The following is a 16,767-nucleotide window of genomic DNA, read 5'->3' as shown; positions in this document are numbered from 1 at the left end:
TAAAGTCATTCATCAAAATGCGTAATGGCGTCAACACATGCATTAACGCCATAACGCATGCAATAATTGGGTTACCGCACGGTGCAAATGCAAATTTTTTGAAGGGGCGGGATTAGGGAGGGTTTTGGGAGTGATAAATTAAAATGAGGGGCAATATCGCACGGTTTTAACACCGGAAATAATTACACCTTTTTTCCTGGCGTTAAGCTGTGCGATATGTCCGAAACAGCTGTAACGTAATTTGCGTTAAAGAAGGAGAGGGATGGGGACAGGTAGAGGGGAAAGGAGTGGAATAGAGAGAGCCAGCCTCTGGGCAGGCCTTCACAGTATTCAACTATTTTTACTTCTATAGGAGGGCCAGCTAATAGCTCAAAGTGAGGTGTTGGACCAGGTTAGAGGTCAGGCTTTCAAATTAACTGATTAGTGAGATATTCAGCGCTAACTGGATACATTTAGTCTAGTAATTTTGACCGTGCAAATGGCAGACCTAAATCTACTCACTTATATTTTAAAGCAGGTAGATTTAGCCAGATAGTCAACCACACTCCTAGCCAGGTGTGGCTGAATGTCCATGTAAAGATAACTTGGAAAATTTATCTCAGCAAGTTTTTGAATATCGACTCCTTAGTGCAGGGGTGGCCAACTCCAGTCCTCAAGAGCCACAAGTGAGCCAGGTTTTCAGGATATCTATAATGAATGCGCATGAGATAGATTTGTATTCACTGCCACCATTGCATACAAATCTATCTCATGTATGTGAGATATCCTGAAAACCTGGTCTATTTGTGGTTCGTGTGGACCGGAGTTGACCAATCCTACCTTAGTGGAACCATGAAATCAAGCAACAGGAGTTTCAGAAGACACAAACGTCAATACTACAATCACTCGGCAATGTTCAAAAGCAGGGGGCTCTCTCACATGGTTAGGTTCCAACCTGTAAACAAGCATACATGCGTTTCCTAAAATTTGGGCAGCTGGCCATTAGAGGAGTCACTGGAAGTTAGAAAGATTATGTCATCACTCTTGGGAAAAGTTTGCTGGGAGCAGTAGTTTCAAGGGAAACTAGCCTGGTAAGTCAGATGGAAGTAATTAGTAAGCTGAGAGAGAGGAATGAAGAAAAACGGACATATCATAAAAGAAGCTGTCAAGGAGAAACCGGGGCTGGGATGCCATCAGGGCAGCCCAAGAGCCAACAAGCTGGTAGGGCATTTCTTTTTTAGAAGGCTGGGAAAATCAGTGCTATGGATTCAGCAGCAAAGGTTGCTTTCTTGATGCATAGAATTATGCTAGCTACCATTAACCTCTTACATGCATGCCTAGAATGTCTTAAAGACTCATGCCATATACTGTAACTGAGTTGTGAACTGTAATTAATGGACTTTTCAGTAATAAAGAGAAACTGTGCCTGTATTATATGTCTCATCTCTTAGAAGGGGAGAGAAGATTAAGTCCTCATCCCAAGCAGCTTTACAGAGGGAAGTTATCCTTTACACAGCAACAGATAAAGCCCTGCTAGCTAAAAGACTTGAAGAAAACCAACAGGTTCTCCTTAGTAGTCCTTAGGAGGTGACATGTCAGCAGATGATTTCAAATCATGAAGAAAGGAATAAAAGACCATTAGGATTGTCCATGTATTTTCTCTTGTTTTCTGATTCCAACCTTTGCTAGTTCTGAGGTCTGGATTAAGAAAGATGGCCGAGATACCCTTTTCAACTAGAGTTAACACTTATAGGACATATAAGTATACCATGGAATGCTATTTTATGGCAGTTTTAGTTTGCAACCCTCTCTTGGACTGTTTTTGTTTGCTAATAGCCATATTTTAATCTATCTGTGCAAATACTCCCATTTTTAACATTTCACAATATGCAAAAAAAATGCTAAGGATGTGTATGACTGATATGTCCGTTTTCATTAGAATTTCATGATGTCTCAACAAGTGCTAGGGCTGGGAAAAGTTTCCACTATAATGAAAAGCACACTAATGATGGGATGACTCAGGATAATTAGTTCAAAATAAAAAATCAAACGTAGTCACATAATTGCATGTGAGTTTTAAAGCAGAAGGTTCAACATCACCAAAAAAATTGCATCTTACTTTACATTATTGGACTGAGGGTGCAGAGAGTTACTAAACAGAGCGGTATACCTTCAAAAAACGTCACTATAATGCAAGATCATGTCTGCGCCTTCAAGTCTTTCTGGCAGCTATTTGTTCCATCCTCTTTAGGCCCAATCAAACAGCAGCTCAAATAGGCCTGATTTTTAAAAAGCATTTACTCAAGTAAAATTGGGTTTTACTGGACTAAATGGGATTTTGAAAATTGCTACAATACATGCCATTGAATTGTCCATAAGATTTACTCGCATAAGTGCACTTTACTCGAGTAAATGCTTTTGAAAATTGCTAACATAGTATGCTACATTTACTCACGTAACTCCTTTCAAAATTACCTCCATAGCAGGAGTTCATGGACTGTACACCCACAGTGAGGGCTTATTTAAATGTTCTGCAAGGTATTTTTTGCTCTACCAAACAGGGTTTCAGGTGTCACTTGGTGGAACAACTGCTGTTCTTCCTTGGCTACTTACCATGCTTATACACACCAATGAGAAGAGATTTATCAGCCTCTGCATTCCACCAATCCATCGGTATCTCCATGTAATCAATATCAGGCAACAGGAAGTCCAACTCCCTGAGAAAAACACAAGATGCATGAATGGTTACTCAGCCTTCCATTTATCAGCCAAAAATGCCACCATTCTGTAGACATGTCTGATTTTTCAGTCCTCCTCCCACTCCAAACCCCCCACCCAAAAAAACCCCCTGAAAAATATTTTCTCATTTATTTATTTATTCATTCATTAAAATAAATAAATGCAATGCCAAACCCCAGTCTGCCTCAAGTGAAACTGCTTGCCTTAACAAGTGTTCTCTGATGACAGCAATGCATCGAGTCACACAGATGTGTCAAACTGTTTCCATCTTGTGCTGGCACAGAGGACTTTTCAATTGGTTTTTAGCTAATAATAATAAGAAAAGGCTAATACAGAACATCCAATAGGGAGATGGATGGATTGTGAGACTTACTGCATTGCTGTTACCAGACAATACATATTACAGGTAAGATTGATATCTGTGCAACAGAACCATGCAAGTTGGACTCCCTACCTAAGGAGTGTTTTCAGATAAAATTGGGAAGACAAAATAAGAGCTATGTCCTGGACAAAGCTGAACTTTATACTTTAAAATCTATCATCCTAGCCACTAGAGCTATGCTAAGAGATGATTGAAGGTCTTGACGTGCTTTATGAATCAGGGCCGTCACAGTCTGCTTAGACGCTGATATAAACTTTAGCACTCCAGAACACTATAAGGTAGATTTTAAAAGCCCAGCGCATGCCAAAAGCGGGAGATACGTGTACAAGTTGGGCCAGTGTGTGCCGAGTGATTTTATAAGCCGCCCATGGATGCGCATATCTATCAGTGCAAGCACAAATGAAAAGTTTCTAAAAAGGGACGGTGCTTAGGCGTGGTCTAGGCAGGGCACTGGCATGTCGATGCCTAGCCAAAAAACATGTACATAAATAAGTATGTGCATAGTCATACCTGAGGTCCCTTGTTGCATAAATTTACTTCTGCTATGGAGGACGAGTAAGTAGTAAAATACAAAAATTTAGGCCAGGCAGTGGGGTTTTAAGGGTCAGGGCTAACAGGGGGGGAAGGGTGGCTATAAAATTAGGGGGGTTTGCAAGTTCTATCCCTAAATGGGCGAACTGGGAACGAAATGGGAAACCTATGGCATCGGCATGTATCCCTTGTAAAATTTCCCCGATTTATGCGGTAGATGTGGGATTTGCATGCACATGTGCTTCCATTGAAAATGATGCGCATATGTACTTGCGTTCAATCTATTTTATAACATGCGCGCATATAAACATGTTATACAATGGCTGCATCTTTTGGCACGAGCTGGCATATGAGCATATCTGTGCGCCCGCGTGACTGTTTAAAAGTTACCGTCTATTCTTTTGAGTTTCCTCCTTTACATTAAAGGAATGGAATTGAATGAAAGCAAGGTCATCTGATGGAATTGTATTTCTAACTGGCTCTGATAAGGAACCAGATGACAACTAGAGTCTTCAAAAGACTGAAGGGAAAACGAAGGTAACATGATAGAATTATCGTTAGAATCAGAAATTAACACTGGGGCTCTTTTGGAAGATGGTTTATCGCTTGATACCAAACTATGAACCTTCTTCTCCTGTAACTGATAAAGCAGAATAGATTACTGAGACTGTAGCTCACTTGCAGACGTTTCCAAAATGAGATGCATCATAAGTGTAAGAGAAGGGGTAGAAAAGACTTTCTTCAAAAAATTATGAATAAACTCCAATCATAACTTTTTTTTTTTTTTTTTTTATAAATGGGTGGCATTCTGATGTGGTGGGCTAAAGTGTTACCAAATTAGTATCTGGTACCAAGATCAGTGGAGAATGCTTTTCAATTTCAATAGTAGATGCAGAAAAAGACTGCACTGAAGAACTGTATATCAGCACAGAAAATTGTCAGCACCATAACTTTCTACACTAACATGGATGATATGGAGGGCACCGCTGGCTCCAGAACCCTCAGTGCTGACCTGTTGGCGCCCATCTTGTTCAGTACTGATGGAATTTCAGCACAGTGTCTTTTTGACACTGATGGCACCAAAGGGGACCTCTTCTTATCCTATGTTTGATGTGGGAGCTAGATGAACCGTGGCTAAAGCACTGAGGAGACTCTGACCCTTTTTTTTTTTTTTAGGTACTGATCTGTCCAAGCTTTTTCTTTCTTTGTCCAAAAGACAGAACAATGGAAATTTTAACTTAAGCTCAGGAAGACATTCTCCTAGATGTGGCAGACTTAATGTTATGCATGGGGTGCAAACAGCAAAGAAACGGATCATGAAAATCAAGACTAGACATCTTGTGCCTACACCTAAACATAGTTTGACGGTTTGCTTTGTTTTTCATAAACCTGACATTGAATTTCTCTCATACATTATGCATAAGGGGAAGAAACTGAAGAAAGAATTCCATATATATTTTTTGGAGACTTGAAAATTACACTAATGAAAATAAATGTAGAATCTAAAATAACTATGAAAATATGGCATGAAATGAGAAAGACAGCGCCAACATTTTTACTTCAGCAGAAGAAAAATGACTGAGACTTGTGCCAGCGGTAGCTGCCCATGTGTTCCGGTACATGCTGAGAAAGACTTCTAGGTCTTTCTGAGCTCTGAAAGAACACTTTCTGTAACAGTGCTGCATAATGTCGTCACCCACTTGTGTGGCTGAATTTGTTCTGCTTGTCCATAAAGAAAGCTATTGCTATTTCTGGGCATGAATGACAAGAAACAGATCTACTTTTGGGATCTGTCAAGTACTTGTGACATGGACTGTGCACTGTTAAAGACAGGATGCCGGGCTTGATGGATCTGAGTCTAACCCAGCATTTCTTATGCTCTTATTTTCAAACCCACACATTTTCAAAGTGGATTTATGTGCATAAATCCACTTTGAATTTTTGGGAAGAAGTCTGTGAGTATAAAGCACCTGCAGATTTAGCCCTACTCAGTCGACTGAAAATCTCTCTCTCTAAGACAAATGTTAACTACGTATGGTTCATGGTAAATAAAAATTATCTTCCTAAAAATCATTGACTCTTGACCTTGAATGAAACTTCAAACATGTAAATAAATTCATTGTGAAATCAAGAACACTTATTTAAGTAGGAAGGTTCATGGTATTACCTAGCCGAGGTTCCTTCCAAAGCTTTATCAGCTGCTTCCCCTAATACTTCAGCCTTCAGATAGTACAGCATCCGAACCCGCAGAAGGACTCTAGAACAAAAAAACGGATTAATAGCAGTTATTTCAGTTTTGGCATATTCATATAAGGGAAAATTGGTTCTTTCCTTCTAATTTTCTTTCTTTAAGTCCTAACAGACTAGCCCAGACTGATGGATTTTTCTCCCCTACCAGCAGATGGAGACAGAGAATCAAAGGTTCACTGTACTCTACTGTTCTTAAGAAATAGTGCTATCTGCAGTCCTTCAGTAAAACTGTAACAAAGCTAAAAACAATAGCCCCTATGAGCAGGAGACTAAATTCATCAGTCAACCCAAAACTAGCTCAACCTCCTTCACTGAAAGAGTGAAAAAAAAAAAAAAGCTATAAACAACTCAGCTTTTCCTTATGGTAACTAATATACACATGGACAGAAAGAGCAGTGTTCAGATACAACGGGTGGGTTCTGGACTGGTCTGATAGCACTATATGAAAGAAAATGAAAAGGTAAGAACCAATTTTCCCTTTCTTATCATTCACCAGACCAGTCCAGATTGATGGGATGTATCCAAGCCACCCTAAACTGGGAGGGTAATTGAAATACCTACTCACAAGATGCTTCTCTCAAAGGCAACTGAACATTCAATCTGTAATGTCTGCCAAAAGTACTCAAAGAAGAACACATCTTGGGCCAACACCAATTGACGCTCTGACCAACAGGCCACATGGCCTCCCATGAAGTGAACCTTTAGCCATTCAGAACTACTAAATCTTTGGCAATGTAAGCCAATACAAACATATGTTTAATCCATCTGGCTAAAGTTGCCTTTTCTCCTTTGCTGAAACCACATAACACCACAAAGAGATGGTCTGATCGATGAAAGACATTTGTCACTTTCAAATATCGCAACAGTACCCTCCGAATATCAAGGTCCTTAAAGTAAATTCCCTCGCCTGAATCTTGGAAGGAAGGCAAATCAACTGTCCAATCCATATGAAAGGAGGAAACCACCTTAGGCAAAAAGGAAGGCACCACATGAATTGACACCCCATGTTCTGAAAACTTGAGGAAAGGATTCCTGCAAGACAAGGCCTGCAACTCCGAAGTTCAGGCTTTAATGTTAAATCCTTCAGGGATACCTCTCTGAGAAGCTCAAAAGGAGAGAGAGACACAAAGCCTTTAACACTAAAGGTTCCACTGAAGTATTCACACTGTGACAGGCAAGTGCTTAATGTCCCCTGAAGAACCCGAGTACATCCAGGTATACTACCATGGAATATTGCTTTATCCTGTCCCTCAAAGAAGAAAACGCTACCATTTGAACCTTGAGAGAATTCAGAGCCAAGCTCTTTTGCAACCCTTTCTGCAAAAAGACAAGAAAGGCTGGCACCAAAGCTGCAAATGGAGATAACCATGATTCCTGAACTAAGATCGAATACCTTCCACAACCACACATAAACCAGGGAAGTAGCTTTCCTGACTTGAAATAACATGGTAATCATTTCCTCCAAATAGCCCTTGTTTCTCAAGCCTTCTCCTCTCAAGCCAAGCCGCATGACAAAAGTGATCCACTTGTTCCAAGGAAACTGAACCCTGATGAAGAAGGGTGGGAATGTGATTGAGTCTCGGAGAACCTTCTACCTTGAGTATTATCAGATCAATGAACCAAGATGTCCTGGGCCAATCTGGGGCTACAAAAATCACCTATCCCAGATGCTTCACTATCTGACGAATCACTTTGCTGATAAGCGGACATGGTGGAAACACAAGAATTTGTTGGGTTCACTGCTGCAATACAGCATTGAAACCTTCTGCTCCTGGCTGTTTTTTGTGACTGAACAATCTTGGGATCTTGGAGTTCTGTGCAGTCACCATCAAGCCCACTTGAGCAACTCCCCCGGACTCAGTTGTAATGAAGGAGAACACTTTCTATGCGAGCTCCCATTTCCCAGGAGCTAATGCGTGCCTACTCTGGAAATCTGGTTGCCCATTCTCCACCCCAGGGATGTGAGAAGCCAACAGAGCTAAGAGATGACATTCCGTTTACAGGAACAAGCACTTCACTTGCAGCAAAACTGCCTGACTCCTGGTCCCTCCTTGTTTGTTTATGTAAGCTACCACTGGGGCATTGTCCGACAACACTCTCACCACTTTTTCTCTGACCAGAGGAAGAAAGGCCATCAATACTCTTCTGATTGCTCTTGTTTCCAAATGACTGATAGGCCAAGCTACTTCCACCATACTCTAAAATCCTTGCGACAGCTGATCTCGATAGTTGTCATCTGTGATGACAACTATCCAATATGGAGTCTCCAACCACACGCCTTTGGATAACTTGATCTTTGACAGCCACCAAGATATGCTGTGTATGGCCTCCGCCAGAAGAGTCAAGCTCACCCTGTAATTCTGCGACTGAGGATTCCATCTCAATAGAAGGGCCCCATATTCGCCACTGCCGAAGGAACTAGATCTAAAGTAGAAGTCCTCAACTCTAGCGCCTGCAGATTGTCCTAGGCCTTTGGCGCCTTGTTCTGCAACAGCTCTCAAACTTGAGACTGAAGCTTTAATTTCCTTTCCTTCATCAGACACACCTTGCCTTCTTTTGTGTCAAAGCGAGCTTCTAGGTCATTGATGGCGAACTCAGTCCTCGAGTGCCACAAACAGGCCAGGTTTTCAGGATATCCACAATAAATATGCTTGAGACAGATTTATTTACAATGGAGGCAGTGTATTCAAGTCTTTCTCATGCATATTCATTGTAGATATCCTGAAAACCTGGCCTGTTTGTGGCACTTGAGGACTGGAGTTTGCCATCACTGTCCAAGGTGCTCCAAGATCTGTGAAGGACACAACTTGCTCTTCAAGAAATAGATAACCCATGAAAGGTCCTGCAACAACTGTATCACTCGATGGCAAACTTTTTCTGACTTTGAACATATCAGCCAGTCGTCCAGATATGGATGCACCTTGATTCCTTCCTTTTGTAGGATGAAAAGTGTATGGCACAGTTGCCAGACCAAAGGGAAGGGCCTTAAATTGGTAGTGATCTCCCAGCACAACAAAGCAGAGAAATCTCTGCTCTTCTCTTCAAATTGAAATATGCAGATAGACCTCTGACAGATCTAGAGACCCCAAGAACTGCCTTGTGCTTAACTGCTGCAATTACTGAATAGAGAGTTTCTACTATCAAAAATGCAGCATACTGAGGGATGCGTTCACCATCTTTAAATCCAAGATGGGACGAAACATGCTTTCCTTCTTTAGCACTGTAACGGAATGTACAGGAGAAACCTTAAAAGACTGGATCCAGGTATCTGGGCCTATTCCATTTTAAGGAAAGGAGTCCTGATTATAGGGTGGTTCCCCTGAGCAGAGGATTAAGCTTACGCTCAGGGCGACACAGACAGGAGAGGCAAGGAGAAGGCATCTCCTGCTAATATCTGTTCTATTGATATTTCTTTGGTGAAGCAATGCTGAGGGAAGCAGTTTATGGTATATAATTTACTTGTGAAGAATAAAGTTTTGTGTAAAAAGAGTCAGAGTCCAGCATGTATTTGTTCTCTGGTAAGCTACAGACTACTTATGCTTTCTTATAGGCAGCACAAAATAAATGAAATAATGACCCAAGCCTCATTCTTCCTTTGGCACCGGAACCTATTGCTGCCAAATGAAGAAGGGGATCTAGTGCAGTCCTGACCGTTTCCTTTTTTCTCTAGAACATGGGGAGACAAACACATTCTTCACTGGAACCCATTGGTCCATAGTTATTTGGGTCCATTTTTCAAAAAATTGGGCTAAACGACCCCCTTATTTGAATGACCAAAGAATGGACCCTCTGGACTTCATTGGGAACCTTAAGTGCTCCTCAGCTGTCAATGGCAGTATCTCTTGCTGTTCTGCAACCTCCACAAAAGGACTGGCCCTTCGTGCTAAGTTATCTCTGAGTAAAAAAGGTCTTCCCTGGGTGATAACAGCTAGATTCCTGAAACTTAGGTCAACTTGGAAAAGCCTTTCAAGAACCTTTTGGCTTATCCTCTGGTAATTTATGAGCCTGAGTTTCCACCCATGTTTGAGCAATTTCTCAAGATCTTCACCAAAAGAGCTTCTCCTGAAACAGCAAATTGATGAGCTGAGACTTAGACCAAACATCCACTGCCCAATTTCGCCACATCAAACACCTGGTCGCAACCAAAGTCACCATGATTCATACCAACGTCCGGATTAAATCATATAAAGCACAAGCAATAAAGGTAACACCAGATTCCAGCCGCTTTGACTCCCGCTCCAAAATACCATTGTCAGTGTTGGCTACTAGGAACTGCTGCATCCAGTGCAAACATGCCCATGCCATAATACTTGCACACATTATCGCTCAGAGCACTAAGGCTGTGACCTCAGACATCATCTTGAGATGAATCTCAATCTTCCTGTCCTGGCATCCTTGAGAGCCGCACTCCCTTCAACCAGAATAATTCTTTTTGTGACAGCAAACACTAAGGCATCCATGCTCAGCAATCTCAATTGCTCTAAGGCCTCCTTGGGCAAGGATACAACTTCATCATATCTTTGCCAACCTTCAGCCCTGTTTCTGAAGTATCCCATTCTGTATAGACTAAAGCTTTAGTAATCATGTGGAAAGGAAATTATTTATCCCCTCTAAAATGAAATCATCTCCCTCATGATCTGACTCCACTTTCTTTTCCTGGATACAGAGCTCTGCAAGAGCTGGATAATCATGGTAGCAATCCTCTCTTTTAAGGAGACTGACCACCTTTGGATCATCCCAATCAGCTACAGGGATTTCACTTTCTTCCAAATACTCTTGATTTAGCTCATCCTCTCTAGCTCCCATAAAAAAAATAACATAGTAACATAGTAATGACGGCAGAAAAGGACCAAATGATCTATCCAGTCTGTCCAGAAGCTTCTTATGGTAGTATCTGCCACGTTGTGCAGGTTACTTCCATGTTTCTTTTAAGGGTAGCAACAGCTGCTCCATGCAGTTATTTCCAAGTCTTATGATAACGCATAAAACATTTACTACAAGCAACATTTTTACTGGCTGATGAGCCTTCTTGAAAATTCAGGCAGTGCTGACTTGTTTTGCTTATGGACTTGGCTTTAGAAGCAGTCCTATGCTTTTTCACTTATGTCTGCATATCAGTACCTCAGAACATAAAAGTCAGGGCCTATATTGGTTATCTAACTCTAAATTATCTTCCACACACCCCCACCCACCGCCAAAGTGGAGAGTGATGATATAGTTTTGTAAAAAGCATCAAGGCTTATTGGCTAATAGCAATAATCTCTTTCCTTCTGTTAAGGGTAGTAATTGCTGCTCAGTGCAGGTTACTCCCTTGTTTATCAGATCCCCAGACCGTTAAAGTCGGGGGCCTTCATTGATTGTCGTCTGCATCCAACTCCCCTTTTTCCCCTGTCGTTGAAGCAGAGAGCAATGTTGCAGTTACATCAAAAGTATCAAGGCTTATTGGTTAAGAGTAGTAACTGCTGCAGCAAGTTATCCTCATGCACTCTTTTCTTCCTTTCTATCCTCTAGCCTTTAGAGATCCACATTGTTTATCCCACGCCACTTTGAATTGACTGCTTTTGTCTTCACCACTTTCTCCAGAAGAACATTCCAGGTATCTACCACCCTCTCCGTGAAGAAATATTTTCTGGCGTTGGTTCTGAGTTGTCCCCTTTGGAGTTTCATTTCATGACCACTAGGTCTACTGATTTCTTTCCAACAGAAAAGATTTGAAGTTCATGCATTATTAAAACCTTTCAGTTATTTGAAGGTCTGTAAGATATCTCCCCAGCACCTCCTTTCTTCCAGGATATATATATATTTAAATCCTTCAGCCTCTCCTCATAAATCTTACGATACTGACCCCACACCATTTTAGTTGCCCTTCTCTGGACCACCTCCATCTTGTCTATCCTTTTTGAGATACAAGCTCCAGAACTGAATACAGTACTCCAGGTGAGGCCTCCCCAATGACCTGTACAAGGGCATTATCACCTCCTTTTTCTTACTGGCTATTCCTGTCTCTAAGCAGCCCAGCAATCTTCTGCCTTTAGCTATCGCCGTGTCACATTGTTCTGCCACCTTCACATCGCCAGATACTATCACCCCAAGATCCCTCTCTTGGTCTGTGCACATCAGTCTTTCACACCCTATCACATACAGCTCTTCTGGATTACTGCATCCCAGATGCATGATTCTGCACTTCTTGGCATTGAATTCCAAGCTCTTCAAGCTTTCTTAAATCACTTTTCATTCTCTCTCCTCCTTCAGGTATGTCCACTCTATTGCAGATCTTAGTATCATCCACAAATAGACACAATTTTACCTTCTATCCCTTTAGCAATGTTGATCACAAAGATACTGAACAGAGCCAGTCCCAATATTCTTGTGGTTCTCCATTTAACACCATTTTCTCTTCAGATTAGGTTCTATTTACCATTTCCCGTTGTCTCCTGTTAGTCAACCAGATTGTGATTCGCTCCACCACCTTCGTGACGATTCCCAAGCTATGAGGGACCGTATCAAAAGCTTTGCTGAAATCCAAGTAAATCACTTAGAGCGCTGTTCCTCGGTCCAATTCTCTAGTCACCCAATCAAAAAAATCAATTAGATTTGTCTGACAGTACTTCCCCCTGGTGAATCCATGCTGCCTTGGATCCAGCAACTTGCTGGATTCTAGATACTTCACTCTTCTTTGTTTCAACAGTCTCCCCATTAGTTTTTCCAACAAAGTGAGGCTAACCAACATGTAGTTTCCAGCCTCCTCTCTCTGCTACCACTCTTGTGAAGCGGGACCACAACTGCTCTTCTCCAATCTCGCGGCACCACTCCTGTTTCCAGGGATCTATTAAACAGGTTCTGCCAGGACATCTCTGAACTCCTGTTGTATCCTGGGATGTACTTCATCCGGCCCCATGGTCTTGTCCACTTTCAGTTTTCCTAGATCTTCCCTTACATTCTCTTCTGTAAAAGGAGTTGTGTCTACCCAATTCCCATCTTGTCAATCAGCAACGGTCCTTCTCCAAGTTCTTCTTTAGTGAACACAGAACTGAAGTATTTGTTCAATATTTCTGTGATTTCTTTGTCTGTCTCTATAGACCTACTCCTTGTCACCTTTCAATTTCAGTATACCACTTCAGGACTTCCTTCTTTCTCGGATATATCTCAAAAATGTTTTGTTACCTCTCTTTACCTGTTTGGCAATTCTTTCTTCTGCTTGACCTTTTCCTGATTTCTTTCTTCATCGCCCTCAGTTTCACCAAATATTCTTCCCTGTGTTCCTCTTTTTGAGATCCTTTACACTTCCTGAATGCTATTCTTTTTGCCTTTATTTTTTCAACCACCTTGAGAACCAAATTGGTTTCTTTTTCCTTGTATATCTGTTTACTTTTCTAAAATGCAGATGTGTTGCCTTTGTAATAGTACCTTTTACTTTGGCCCACTGTTGTTCCGCCTTGCCCATTTTCTCCCAGTTTTCTAGTTCTTCCTCCAGATACATCCCCATTTTGTCGAAATCTGTATTTTTGAAATTCAGACCTCGGGTCTTCATGTGATTTCTCTGTATCCTACTTGCGATATCAAACCATACCATTTGTTGATCACTGGTGCACAGGTGGGCACCTGTCCAGACAATAGAGATTATCCTCATTAGTGAGAGGTATCACACCCTCCCTCGTGAGCCCCTTAAAGGGCATGCACTTCTCTCTACTTCTTGCAGATTCTGCAGAAGGGATACTCCAATCCACAGCCAGCAGATTAAAATCTCCAAAAATCCTCTCCCTTTCCCATCTTTTGGATGTCATTCACCAGATCTCGATCCAGGTCTTCAGTTTGGGCTGGAGGCCTGTAGACCATGTCAGTGTAAATGGAAGAACCATTGTTTTGTTTTAGGATACACCATAATGCTCCCTCCCTACCCCACACCCCATGCATTTCAGTTGCATTGACATAAAGTGCTACTCCTCCCCTTTTTCTGTCTTCTCTGATCTTCCTTAACCAAGTAGTAGCCTGGGATGGCCATATCCCAGTTATGAGCCTCCGTGAACCATGTCTCAATGGCAACAATGTCCAAGTTCGCCTCCACCATTAGAGCCTGCAGATCTGGGATTTTGTTTCCCAAGCTATGAGCATTTGTGGTCACAACTTTCCAGCTTTCCTCCCTTGGTTTGCTTATCGTCATTCTCACTTTTTTTGCTCCTTTGCTAAATATTCCATGAGAGCTTACTGATTTTGTTATTATCTACTCTCGCTTCCGGTATTGCTTGGGGGTTGCATTCCAATTTCATTGGCTACATTCTACCATCCCTATCCTGTAGTTTAAATGCCTGATGATGTATGACCAGAATTTATCACTTACAGGTAAATTTTAAAAGGAGCACGCATATTGGGTACGTGAGCAAAGATACACTTAATTTTATATCGTGCGTGCAAGTACATGCACATCGTTTAAAATATCCCTGCCACGCGTATGTGTGCAGCCTTTATGCACATACTTGCATAAATGACGACTGGTGGGGGGGGAGGGAGGGAGGGAGAGACCCTCTGTTAGAGACATTCTATATATATCTCCCACTATAAGAGGGGTACTTGCAACTCAGGGTGGGTTTGGGGAGGGAGGGCAGTGTTACAAGTGTCTATAGACCCTGTGCCATAGGCAGACCAATGTAACACTGCCCCCCAAAACCCACCCTCTGTTGAAAGTTTCCCTCTTACAGTAGGAGATAGAGCATCAGATTGTCTCTCTCTCCCTCTCCAAACTCGAGTCTCATCATAACCAGTGGCAAAGTTGCGCAAGTAACATGGCGCGTTGCCATGTTTAGTCTTTGCAAAATTCTGGGTTACATGCGTAAGTCTTGGCCCTGCCCCAGAACACTCATTCCCCGTCCCTTTTCTGCCTCCTTATTCTTGATACGTGCAAGGCACGTATGTGTATACTTCCCAGCTTCTTAAAATTTGCGTTGCTCCCTCGTGGCCACTTACGCTTTCAAAATCTACCTGTTAGGATCTTCTTTCCTGCCACTATCAAATGTAGGTCATCCTTACTATATAGTATCCAAATCCACTTTCTTTACACATGTTTTGAGCCATGTATTGAAATTTTCTATCTGCTAACATTTCAGAAAAGGCAATAATCTTTATCATGGGTTTAATTTCCTTCCCCAGACACTGGAAATCTTTCTGTACTTCTTGAATACTGTTTCTAATGAGGTTGTTGGTCCCTAGATGGATGACAACATTGATATGAGTCTTTACTTTCTTCTATAATTGCATCGATTACCTGGTTTGCATTAATACCAGCTGAAGATCCTGGAAGGCATTTAATTTTTGTGTTACCTTTGAAAAGAGATCCTAAATTAGTTCCTCTAATGATTGAGTCTCTTATCGAAGGAGCTTTCTTTTATGAGATTTGATATTATTAAAGGGTTTTCTGTGTACTGGGTGGGTTCTTCCTTAAAGAGGTCCACTTATTGTCTTTTAGAGGAGCAGCTTTAGTTTCCAATGCAGAAAAGGCATTATGTAAGGGTATCATTGTGGACAGAGGATGTTTCTTCACCTCAGTTCTTAATGTACCTGAGCCCACCAAATTCCTGGTTATTTGTCTTCTCTGTGGGAGTGGGGGTAGATATCCTGAATGTTTCTCAGTTGAAGAGACTGTGTGACTCTGGGCCACAGATCTTGTTCTACCACAGCCCACTGTAAACCATGTACTTTGGATATTTGAGTCCTCTGTGGGAGTAAGGGCAGATATCTTGAATGTTTCTCAGTTGACACTGGGTGTCTCTGGGTCACAGGTCTTCTACTAGAGCCCATTGTAATCCATTTTTCCTTGGGTTTTAGAATCCTCTGTGGAAGTTAGTATTGATATTCTGGATGCTGTGAGAAGGATTTTCGAAGCCTAGATAATTCTTCTTCCAGATGAGTCAGTTTCTTTTTCACTGCAGACAGCTGGAGGCAAATTGGACAACCCTTAAGTCTCGAAATGCTATGCCTTGAACATAAGCACCACAATGTTACACTGAATAAAAGACATTCTGATTATAAGGGTACACTGGATCCACCCCTGTAGAGACAGGTTTGTCCAATGAGCTAGATAGGACAGGTAAATCTAATCTTTAAAGCCCACAGCAGATTCATCAAGCTAAATTCCTCTTAAAATAATGAAATTGGAAATAACATATTCTACATGCAAGCAAAGTAAAAAAATAAACTCATTCCAATAGGTCAAGGAATCAACAATACAAACAGATTTAACAACCAGGCTATAAGCAATAGTTTTAAAAAAGGCAATCAAGGCAATAGTTTATTCCAAACAATGTAGCACAGAGAGCTATTAATAAATATCAGTTGGAGAGTTTTGGTCTACAAGCAAGTTCACTGTGAAAATATATAAATGGGATAGCCCAGGTTAATAAACTCATATGCTGGAGAAAAGGATCAAACAGCAGTAGAAAAAAAAACATCTTCTAAAAGTATACACAATGAGAGAAATTTGTAAAAACTATGCAGGAGAAAAGGACTGGAGAAAATGATTTAACAGTAGTAACACAAAAACTTCTAAAATGCACACTAACAGGACAATGCAGTACCGGGTGTTGGCCACAGTGCACGGTTCAACATGCGATTGGACGCACTTCCATAACCCCCGTTGCAAAACAGGGGTTAGCGCGTCCAAAACACGCGTCCAATCATGTGCATAGCTATAGCACTCATCAAATGTAAATTCATGTTGATGAGGCTATTAGCTATTTCCCCCGATGCAAAACATTTTGGAAGAGCCCAAAAAGTGTACAGAAAAGCAGAAAATACTTCTTTTCTGTACTTCCTCTGACTTAATATCAAGGCTATATGAAGTCAGAGTAACAGAAAAAGGTTAAAGGTTTAAAAAAATTTTTTTTAAAATACAG

General features: G+C 41.3%; 1 protein-coding gene across 4 annotated transcripts in view; it reads right to left on the bottom strand.

The window, feature by feature from the left end:
* The window catches only part of CHD6 (chromodomain helicase DNA binding protein 6), a 586,770-nt gene that overhangs the window by 160,549 nt on the left and 409,454 nt on the right, over window positions 1-16,767 (bottom strand). For all 4 annotated transcript variants that reach the window (XM_029614845.1, XM_029614844.1, XM_029614846.1 and 1 more), the window contains 2 exons: window positions 5,799-5,888; window positions 2,593-2,696 (listed from right to left, as the gene is read on the bottom strand). In XM_029614845.1, the coding sequence (XP_029470705.1) occupies window positions 2,593-2,696; window positions 5,799-5,888 (194 nt within the window). The remainder of the gene's footprint in view (window positions 1-2,592; window positions 2,697-5,798; window positions 5,889-16,767) is intronic.

Source organism: Rhinatrema bivittatum, chromosome 8, assembly GCF_901001135.1.
Source record: "Rhinatrema bivittatum chromosome 8, aRhiBiv1.1, whole genome shotgun sequence".
NCBI classification, from domain to species: domain Eukaryota; kingdom Metazoa; phylum Chordata; class Amphibia; order Gymnophiona; family Rhinatrematidae; genus Rhinatrema; species Rhinatrema bivittatum.
This window is presented reverse-complemented; position numbering and strand designations above follow the sequence as displayed.